The sequence below is a fragment of the Triticum aestivum genome, chromosome 4B (assembly GCF_018294505.1).
Source record: "Triticum aestivum cultivar Chinese Spring chromosome 4B, IWGSC CS RefSeq v2.1, whole genome shotgun sequence".
In the NCBI taxonomy this organism is placed as follows: domain Eukaryota; kingdom Viridiplantae; phylum Streptophyta; class Magnoliopsida; order Poales; family Poaceae; genus Triticum; species Triticum aestivum.
In genome coordinates, this window is record NC_057804.1 from 107,262,063 (window position 1) to 107,272,731 (window position 10,669).

Below are 10,669 nucleotides of genomic sequence, written 5' to 3' on the forward strand. Positions count from 1 at the left end.
ACAGAAAAAAAATTCGTTTGGCCCAAAATGTCACGGATGTGTCTTTTTTTTGTAGTGCTTACTATAAAACTACTCGTTGCTTATAATTTCAACGCTTGCAGAGAATACGTTGCTGAAAACCACTTGTCATTTCCTTCTGCACCTCGTTGGGTTCGACACTCTTACTTACCGAAAGGACTACGATTGATCCCCTATACTTGTGGGTCATCAACCCGTAAGGCGTTGTACTAGCCACCTTGTTACAGATGACATTTAACACATCCCAAAGTTCACAATGGAAGTATGAAGGAACTCGATACCATTAACTCGTGACGAATGTACCTCATTGCATAACATCAACTGTGTCAGTTCAACACAAGTATTCTTCTAACATTGTGTCCTCAAAGCTGTCGACACCCATGATCAGGAAAACTTGACCATCATGCAACACTTGAGCTAGTCTCAGAGGCATGACCAGGAATCTATTTTAACGTTTATTATTCCACACATGCACATGGGCTTTCCTACGAGCCTCTTTGATATACAGACTCAAGGACACTTCAATTGTAACACAGAACATAAACGTAATTAAGAACATGAAACATTTAGTATTGCCTCTAGGGCATATTTCCAACAGTGTGGATAGAGTCTACTAGGTGCTGCAAAATCATAGGCTCACACATACTTATGATAGTGCTCTCTGCAAACATCACCGGCTACTAACATTTATTAAGGCATCAAACCCAACCATAAACATAACTTTCTCCAGGGCCCCTATTCAATCCTTATGTTGTAATTTGTTGGCTTTCGGAACAGTCATTTCTGTCACTCCGACCTTCAATCGTAAACTTTTTATGACACAATGCTTTCCTCTAGGCCCATATAGGTAAAGTGATATGCAGGATGTTTTCATACCACCACTAAATAATTGCACCACAACATGATCAAAGAATAATCTGTACTACAAATATGTATGACATTATCCCATGTCCTCAGGGACACTACAGAACTACTCACGATGCATGATGGTCTTATTTGATTTCTTTTTTAGATAAGGATGAACCTATTTGATGAGTCAGGTGCTTTTGACTTAAAACCGATGGTGGGATGAATGGGAAGACATTGCTTTGTGTCCAAAACTTTGTGTGGTCTGCTAGGCTTGGATAGCGCTAACTTCACCCGCTGAACCACTATTTCCTTTTTGATTCTAGTCAAAACCCTATTTCCTTTTTGACAGGTGAGGAGTGATATTTTGCACTCATTCCATCATTTTTTAAACCGGATAACCCCGAGAGAATCGCCTCAGTATTGCCACTAATGACTAATTAATGCAAGAAATTATGAAATCTCTTGTTTAATGTGTTCCAATAGGAAATGAACTCAAACATGAAAGACAAACATCCTATAGAAGGAAACACCAAGTGAGGGGACCAAGCCTAGGAAAATGGAATCATCAAGAGGGAAACATAGTAGAAGATGACACTTGGTATGATCACACACACTCTTACCCACGTTCATAACTTTGCCATTGACACCCTGACATCCAACCAAGCACACTTTATAATATGTCAAGTCTCATTCGCAAAAGAGAGCCGCCCATCGACAAAACGGAGAACCAGAAGCCGTCTACAAACCCTAATCGCAGCCATTTCTCATCTCATATCCATAGCCATCACCACCTTCATCACTGGAGCCATTCTCTCCAAGTTAGTCATACTTATAATCGGTCCATTGCAATCGACAACTATTGTAAGACAAATTATCAATCAATTATTCATCTTTATGTTATTTTCAATTATTTCTTCTTGTGATCCGATCGTGATGTGTGAGTAAGTCCTTAAGGCAATGAGTTGAGGCAAGACCTTGCAACCCTATGTATTTATGCACGGGGTCGTTGGAATGACTTTGCTTGATTGATGTTATTTGTATGTGCGCTTCACAACGGAGTTGTCTTTTTTCTTCTTCTTGTTCTAAGGTCCTGCAGGTACCCATGATCCCGTAAATCAATCAAGGCGGACGTAAGAAGTGAGGATGCTTGGAACACAATTCTGAACACCAGTGACAGAAAGGATTAGCACGGTAGCGGAAAGCAATTCCTTGGGGATAAATGAGGTGTAGTCAATATTTGTGAGTGAAGTAATTCTTAATAACCAAGGTAACTCCGTGCCACGGTAATGGCCATCGATTGGACAACTGACTCCGGATGCAGGTGTGACTGGTCGTGACATACTTTGGAAACATCCTCCACTTCATCGTGTTGTGAGCACGTCGTAACTGGTGTCTTCCAGGATGTTTATTATCAAGATGAGATTCCATGCACAAGTACAAGGTTGTGAGAGTAAGACCTCATACCCATTCCTATTTCCAAATCATTATTTACATCCAAAAAGGTTGTTAAAGGTCCGGTTAAAAAACTAAAATTTAATTCGAGGACAATAACTTCCTTGGAAGGGGAGCCTTGGCGCAGCGGTAAAGCTGTTGACTTGTGACCATGAGGTCATGGATTCGATTCCTGGAAACAGCCTCGTGCAGAAATGTAGGGACCCAAAGTGGCCGGACCCTTTCCTAGAGCCTCCGCAAGCGGGAGCTATGTGCACCAGACTGCCCTACAATAACTTCCTTGGTTGACTCTTTGTCATAGTGCAAATCCTCTCGTGGTTTCGATATCCAGGGTCACTCCTTGGGAAAAAAGTAAAGGAACCTTTTGCTATCAAACTAGGTCTCAAAGGGCATCAATATGGGATGATCCTGTAAGCAGGTATATTAATGCAAACAGGTTACAATACTTAAAAGAGGATCCAAAAAGGTAGAAATACAACACACTCCTCCATTATTGCACAGAGAACCGCAAAGATAATATTCCGATTGTAATGTGGTCAGTGCCCAACCATCGACCTCACCAAAGCCACTTTGGCCATAGTCTTCGACAAAGACCTTACCGATGTAGGTCAAGGAACACATGGCCTCACTATGGAGGTTCAAATAGGTGGCTGGAAACTTTTGTCGCTTTGATCTTCAGTCCCATCTGCTGAGGTCGAAGTAGAGACTAAAGATAGCATGACGAACAAAAGAACTATCTTCAAGATCCATCGAGCACCAGATTCATACCGACAGAGTAAGGTCCCATATTTAGTTTCCCTTATACACGACGACGAAGAAAGGGGCAAGTATACTTCTGATACACCAGATCTAGCAACCCCGAGCTTATTTGGGGAGGAGGGGGTGTCACCATACTCCTCTTCCACGCCGATGGTTCTTCATGGACGACGAGCGGAAAGAGCCCCAGCCGCCAGATGGTGTCACTCGTGGACACCCATGACCATCTCCCGCACGACATAACAACAACCAATGCCATGACTTCATTCGCCCCGTAGGCAATCTAAACCTAAACCTAGAACTAGTACCATCCACACCTACATCCCCTCCACATCTCCCAAAAAAGTGCAAGGAGTTCCTAAGGATTCTACTCCTATCAATCAAAGGGCCTAACATAGGAAAAATTCCTAATAGTTCAAACCCTCCAAAACCCCATGCAATTCCTTCGAATGAAAGAAGCCCTTGCAATGGCTCAAAACTCCTTACATTCCTATTTGCAAGAAACGAGGCAAAGACAATAGGTAGCACAATAATAAATTCATCTCACCATTGCATGTGTTTTAACCTTAATTTGACCACACCTTTTACAATTCTTGTGATTTTCTTATTCTTGCAAATCAAACATACTATTCTATATTTTTCGTGTTTTTTCACATTCCTATGCAATGATAATCATGTTCATGTATTTTCCTATCATGAGAATAAAAAATACCTTAAGCGCCTCTTTGGTTCAAACGGATTTTAGAGTTTTTTTTTGAAGGATTAGAACACATACCCATTTTCATGTTGGTCGATTGGTTCATAGAATTGGATCCTATAAAATAAATCCTAAGTAACCCTTTCTACTACATTACGTAGAAAATCTAACATCCACTTCAACCTTTTTGAAGAAAAACCCTCTGCTTTTCTTGCAATGTAATCAAACAAACTCAAATTCTGTAGGATTCGAGTGTGCATAACATTCCAATCCTACGTTTTTGTTGTTCCTACATTTTTATATTCTTAAGAATCCAAGAAGACTGCACTCTGAACTACAAATGTATATATGTTTTGCATGCAGAAAAAAGTTTTTTTAAAAGGACTTAGATATGTTATAAAGTTTACCAGAAGTACAAAACATCCAAAACATAATAAAAAATTACATTGAGGTCCTTGGACCATCGAATGACCACTGTCGCCGTCAGAACGGTCTGTTGTCATTGCTCCCATACCAGAGCGAGCCTGACCTTGTTGATGACAGCTGAAAAGTCTCCGTGCACGTGCCCTTAAGGACCTGGTAAAAATCTACGCCGGAGCTCCATCTAATCTATCCCGACAGATGAACTTTAGGAGGATCGGAGTCCGAAAGACTGACTCAAACAGGCGTCACTCCTTCGAGGACAAAAAACTCCAACCTATCTAATAGCCGGAGCCGAGGCACCAGGTCAGGCAAATCCCATCGCCGGACGAAGATCGAGGAGAGGAAGGCTTTTGCCCTACAGAGGGGAAATAAAACGTATGCATGCAAACAGAGTTTGACCATAAAGATGAAAAAATGATTCAATTGACATACTCATAATAAAAAAATGCATTTTGTTAATGATGTGATCAAAAAAATGCCCAATGGAGCTCGGCCTCCATGGAGGCCGAATTTCAAATGATCAAAATTCAAATTTCCACATTTCATTTTTTTTTTGAAAAAATACACCTATACTTAGAGACATGATGCACAAGTGTGTAAATTTTCAGCTCAAAATACATTAAAAATGAGTGATACACAAAAGAAAAACAAATATGAGGATTTTTAGTAGACGCACTATTCATTCACAAACTCCATGAATTTGTCTTTTTTGCACAGATCACATTTAAAGGTATTTCATCCTGCAATTTTTACACACATACACATCACATCCTTGTTTACTTGTACATTTTTTTTTTCAGATTTTTTTTGAAACTGAAAAGTTTGAATTCAGATTATTTTCAAAAATTCCGGCCTCCATGAAGGCTGAGCTCCAAAACGCCCCACTCACAATTAAAGTTACTATTTCAACTTCTAAATCTTTCAGTTTCTTCTGCCATAATCTATTACCCCCTCCTATTTCGGAGGGAGTAAAAAATTAGTTGCACATCATGCCTCCCGTTTCCCAAACAAATTCCCTTGTTCCGCCTAAAATGCAAATTCGCTACAGAAAGTGGCCACGACATTTACAAGATACTGTGCAGAAAATCATATCCAGAGCATCATCATAGATTGAGGTTCAGGGACCTGACTGCCAAGGCTACTGATGCCTGAAGGTACTCCTGGATGGAAGAACGGAGGGCGCGATTAGGGATGAGAGCACGATTTGGAAGTGCCAAGTTCGTCATCGGAGACCTATTGCTCCCGCCATCAAGCCAGCGTCTTATGGCTTCCGCTTCATAGGTGAATCCATCAGATGCCATTTGTGGATCGTTCATGATCTCCTGAAATATAGAAATTCACCACACAAACATCATGATTTAGAAAGAAAGGGGGAATGTTGATAACTTGTACGCACGTATAGAAGTTTCAGAAACATGTGTCCAGACTCCAGATTATCACAAATGCTAACAAAAGGTTATTTACCTGGAGGATTGGACAAATGAAGTGGGCAGGGCATGAGGGTGCAGGAGGCTTTCTGACCAGGGCCTCAACAACGGTCCAAACCTCAGTCAGATCAGGCCGCTTTTCCCTCGTCATTTCCACACACCTGAGGCCAAGGAGTGCTAACTGCTTGGCTTGTGTGTAAGGCCAGTCCCCGGCTGATTTATCTATCAGCAAGTGCAGGTTATCACTTTGAAATGCTTCTTTCACTTTCTTTGCGATAGCCAAAGGGGGCATTCCAGTCAAAAGGCGAAGGATAACAACACCCAGTGAGTAGACATCAGAAAGGGGCGTGAGGTCCCCAATGGTGAGGAACTCCGGATCCATGTATGGAAGCCTTGCTGTTAGGTTTGGTGGACAGCTGCCAGGCTGGAGACATAAGGTGGACATACCAAAGTTGTAGAGCTTGCTTCTGTAGTTGGCACCGATGAGGATGTTGCAAGGCCGGAGATCACCGTGGACCGAAGCATTAGGCTTGTGTGAATGAAGGAAGAGTAGTGCGCAGCAAACCTCACCAATGATCTGTGTACGGTTGTGCCATGATAGAGGTGGAGTGCCATCGGCACACACAATTCGGTCTTCAAGGTTTCCCTTAGGTAACCACTCATACACAAGAGCCGAAGCTTCAGAGCACATTCCAACGAAGGTGACAATGTTTGCATGTCTCCCTCCTTGACGAAGAACAGAGATCTGCATTACTCTCATGTTAAATCACAGAATCAAAGCTAAGTACCACTATCACAACAGGCGAAGGCTACCTCTTGTTGAAACAAACTCTCGGATTTGGATAGCTTGATTGCTACCATAGTGTTGTTTATAATGCCTTTATACACACATCCATATTCAGTGTCCTCCATCTTGCACAGATCCTTGAAATGCTCTGTTGCTTGTTCCAAACATGTAAGGCGGAACTCGAGAATAAATTGAGAGTTCCTATCCCGTAATTCATCCACCTGTCGAGCTGCACTATCTCGTTCATGCTTTAACTGACCACATTCTGCATTTACAAATGCAGGTTATATTGCAGCTACCAATTTATGTTTTAGAGCAACTGAAGAATGAAAAGAAAGGCGAGAGGTTTTCGCAGTTGATATACCCATTTTTGCCTCTTCTATTTGAATGCGACCCACAGTATTCTGAGTCAGTAATGCATCTATCTGTCGCACTGCATTGTCTCGTTCATGTCTCAACTGGTCACACTCTGTGCATTAAATATATGAAGATTACTTACTGCTGCTACCAAGCTATATTTTTGGAAAGGAAAGAATGAAAAGCAAGACAAGATAAATTTTCGCAATTATTCATCCACCTTTTTTTGCCTCTTCTATTTGAAGGCGAACTAAATCATTCTGACCCTGAAACTCGTCCACCTGTCGCATTGCATTGTCTCTTTCATGTCTCAACTGGTTACACTCTGCATTATATATATGAAGATTACTTACTGCTGCTACCAAGCTATATTTTGGAAAGGAAAGAATGAAAAGCAAGACAAGATGAATTTTCGCAATTATTCATCCACCTTTTTTTGCCTCTTCTATTTGAAGGTGAACTAAATCATTCTGACCCCGAAACTCGTCCACCTGTCGCATTGCATTGTCTCGTTCATGTCTCAACTGAGTACATTCTGCATTATATAATGGTATGTTACATATTGCTGTAGCAATTGATATCTTCCATCAATTGGAATGTAAAACAAGACAAAAGAAGTTCTCGCGAAGTTGATCTACCAAATTTTCCCGCTATATTAAGATCAGAAAGACGTCTGAATTCAACAATCTCCTCTTCTAGCGCACATATGTTCCTTCCTTCTTTCTACATGTCGTTACATTAACAATGTTTTCTCAGTGGTTTAAACTACAAAGTACAAGAATTATACATAAAGGGAAGTACATAATAAATAGCATCATAAAATCAAGAACAACAAAATGTATGTCTTTTCTACCAGATTACAAAGAGCCTTGACTTAGGTTTTCTCTCCCACTACTAAAAGAATGGTGTGTTACTTGGTCACCTGAAGCCAATCTGGACAGTAAGAATTAAGAAAAACAAAAAACAAACCAAGGAACAAAATTTCTTTTAATACCAAGGAATAATAGATTAAACTCTCAAATTTGAAAATTCTTACATATAATATTTGAATTGTTTAACTTATATTCTTACGACTGAATATGATAGTAGGGATATGCGACGCCCCCGATTTAATCGTACACTAATCATGCACGCAAATGTGTACGATCAAGATCAGGGACTCACGGGAAGATATCACAACACAACTCTAAAACATAAATAAGTCATACAAGCATCATAATACAAGCCAGGGGCCTCGAGGGCTCGAATACAAGTGCTCGATCATAGACGAGTCAGCGGAAGCAACAATATCTAAGTACAGACATAAGTTAAACAAGTTTGCCTTAAGAAGGCTAGCACAAACTGGGATACAGATCGAAAGAGGCGCAGGCCTCCTGCCTGGGATCCTCCTAAACTACTCCAGGTCGTCGTCGTCAGCCTGCACGCAGCAGTAGGCACCTCCAATGTAGTAGTCGTCGTCGACGCTGGCTCCCGGCTCCTGGACTCCAGCATCTGGTTGCGACAACCAGAAAGAAAGGAAAGGGGGAAAAAGGGGGGAGAAAGCAACCGTGAGTACTCATCCAAAGTACTCGCAAGCAAGGAACTACACTACATATGCATGGGTATATGTGTAAAGAGGCCATATCAGTGGACTGAACTGCAGAATGCCAGAATAAGAGGGGGATAGCTAATCCTGTCGAAGACTACGCTTCTGGCAGCCTCCGTCTTGCAATAGGCAGAAGAGGGTAGGTCGAAGTCCTCCAAGTAGCATCGCATAGCATATCCTACCCGGCGATCCTCCCCTCGTATCCCTGAGGGAGAGCGACCACCGGTTGTATCTGGCACTTGGAAGGGTGTGTTTTATTAAGTATCCGGTTCTAGTTGTCATAAGGTCAAGGTACAACTCCAAGTCGTCCTGTTACCGAAGATCACGGCTATTCGAATAGATTAACTTCCCTGCAGGGGTGCACCACATAGCCCAACACGCTCGATCCCATTTGGCCGGACACACTTTCCTGGGTCATGCTCGGCCTCGGAAGATCAACACGTCGCAGCCCCACCTAGGCAAAACAGAGAGGCCAGCACGCCGGTCTAAACCTAAGCGCACAGGGGTCTGGGCCCATCGCCCATAGCACACCTGCACGTTGCGTACGCGGCCGAAAGCAGAACTAGCCCCCTTAATACAAGAGCAGGCTTACGTTCCAATCCGGCGCGCGCCGCTCCGTCGCTGACGTCTGAAGTGCTTCGGCTGATACCACGACGTCGGGATACCCATAACTACTCCCACGTAGATGGTTAGTGCGTATAGGCTCGTAGCCAGACTCAGATCAAATACCAAGATCTCGTTAAGCGTGTTAAGTATCCGCGAATGCCGAACAAGGCCAGGCCCACCTGTCTCCTAGGTGGTCTCAACCTGCCCTGTCGCTCCGCCACAAAGTAACAGTCGGGGGCCGTCGGGAACTCAGGCCCACCACTACCTGGATGGAGCCACCTGCCCCTTCAGCCCCCATCTCCAAGCAGTATCACCAGTAATATAACAGTGTAAAGTATATAGTATATGCCCGTGATCACCTCCCGAAGTGATCACAGCCCAGTAGTATAGCATGGCAGACGGACAAGAGTGTAGGGCCACTGATGGAACACTAGCATCCTATACTAAGCATTTAGGATTACGGGTAAGGTATCAATGACTGTAGCAGCAATGACAGGCTATGCATCAGAATAGGATTAACGGAAAGCAGTAACATGCTACACTACTCTAATGCAAGCAGTATAGAGAAGAGTAGGCGATATTTGGTGATCAAAGGGGGGGCTTGCCTGGTTGCTCTGGCAAGAGAGAGGGGTCGTCAACTCCGTAGTCGAACTGGTCAGCAGCAGCGTCGGTCTCGTAGTCTACCGGAGAGAAGAGGGGGAAGAAATAATGAATACAGAGCAAACAAAGCATCACAAAATATAACAAGGCAATACGCGATGTTCGGTGTGCCCTAAGGCGGTAGTAGGTGATACCGGTGAAGGGGGAAAAACATCCGGGAAAGTATTCCCGGGTTCCGTGTTTTCGGACAGATGAACCGGAGGTGAAATGTTGCAGGTTCACTATGCTAGGGACGCGTGGCGGACGAACGGGCTGCATATCCGAATTCGTCTCATCGTTCTGAGCAACTTTCATGTAGAAAGTATTCGCATCCGAGTTACGGATTAAAAGATATGATTTTCTAAAGATTTTATTAATTTCTAGAATTTAATTAATTAATTAATCTGAAAATGAATTAATGACATCAGCATGATGTCGTGCTGACATCAGCAGTCAACAGAGTTGACTTGGTCAACCTGACCAGTGGGTCCCACTGGTCAGTGACACATTTTATTTAAACAGTTTAATTAATCTAATCAAAATTAATTAGTGGGTGGGCCCCACTGTCATACTAATTAATTAGCTAATTAATAGTAGTTAATTAGGTTAACTAATCATTAGGTTAATTAATCTTATTTGGTTAATTTAATCAGATTTAATTAAGTTAATTAATTAGTTAATTGATTAATTAATTAATTATTTTCATTATCTATTCATCTATTTTTTTATTTTTTTTCAATTCCTTTAAAAAAACGTTCTGGGGCTGGGGCCCCCATGTCATTGGCCCTAGGGGCCACACAAGGTGGGTTAACGGGCGCGCGGGCGCTAGCCCGAATGGGCGCTGGTGTGTGGGCGTTGTGGCTGGCGCCGGGGTGGTTGCCGGCGAGGCGCGGAACGGGGCGGGGGCCGCGGTGATGCACGGGCGGCCGCCGGAGGCCGAAGCGATGCCGAAGCAACAACGGGAGCGGTGACGGGGCTCGCCGGGAGGGGCACGGGGCGCGGCCGTCGCGGGCGAGCAGGTCGACAGGGGTGCGAGGTGGCGGTGCGGGAGCCGACGTGCAGCCAGTGGGGAC

The 10,669-nt window shown here is 43.2% G+C and overlaps 2 protein-coding genes across 2 annotated transcripts in view; both read right to left on the reverse strand.

Moving 5' to 3' along the window:
- Positions 1-5,177: 5,177 nt before the first annotated feature.
- Positions 5,178-6,359, reverse strand: LOC123091310 (U-box domain-containing protein 57-like). Its single transcript, XM_044512786.1, has 2 exons — positions 5,660-6,359; positions 5,178-5,517 (listed from the first exon to the last, which is right to left on the reverse strand). The coding sequence occupies exons 1-2, from the start codon at positions 6,311-6,313 to the stop codon at positions 5,299-5,301; spliced, it is 873 nt and encodes a 290-aa protein (XP_044368721.1). The 5' UTR covers positions 6,314-6,359; the 3' UTR covers positions 5,178-5,298.
- Positions 6,360-6,402: 43 nt separating this feature from the next.
- The window catches only part of LOC123090007 (ubiquitin C-terminal hydrolase 12), a 22,632-nt gene continuing 18,365 nt past the window's right edge, over positions 6,403-10,669 (reverse strand). Inside the window, exons 9-13 of the mRNA XM_044511504.1 lie at positions 7,405-7,489; positions 7,197-7,301; positions 6,987-7,091; positions 6,774-6,878; positions 6,403-6,674 (exon numbers count right to left, since the gene is read on the reverse strand). Coding sequence (XP_044367439.1) covers positions 6,403-6,674; positions 6,774-6,878; positions 6,987-7,091; positions 7,197-7,301; positions 7,405-7,489 — 672 coding nt within the window. The remainder of the gene's footprint in view (positions 6,675-6,773; positions 6,879-6,986; positions 7,092-7,196; positions 7,302-7,404; positions 7,490-10,669) is intronic.

Bases quoted from the DNA above. Each gene is read 5' to 3' on its own strand.
- LOC123091310 (XM_044512786.1), bottom strand. From the start codon at position 6,313: ATGTGCTCTGAAGCTTCGGCTCTTGTGTATGAGTGGTTACCTAAGGGA. The intron at 5,518-5,659 runs GTAAATAACCTT...TCTATATTTCAG, and splicing joins TCATTTGTCCAATCCTCCAG to GAGATCATGAACGATCCACA.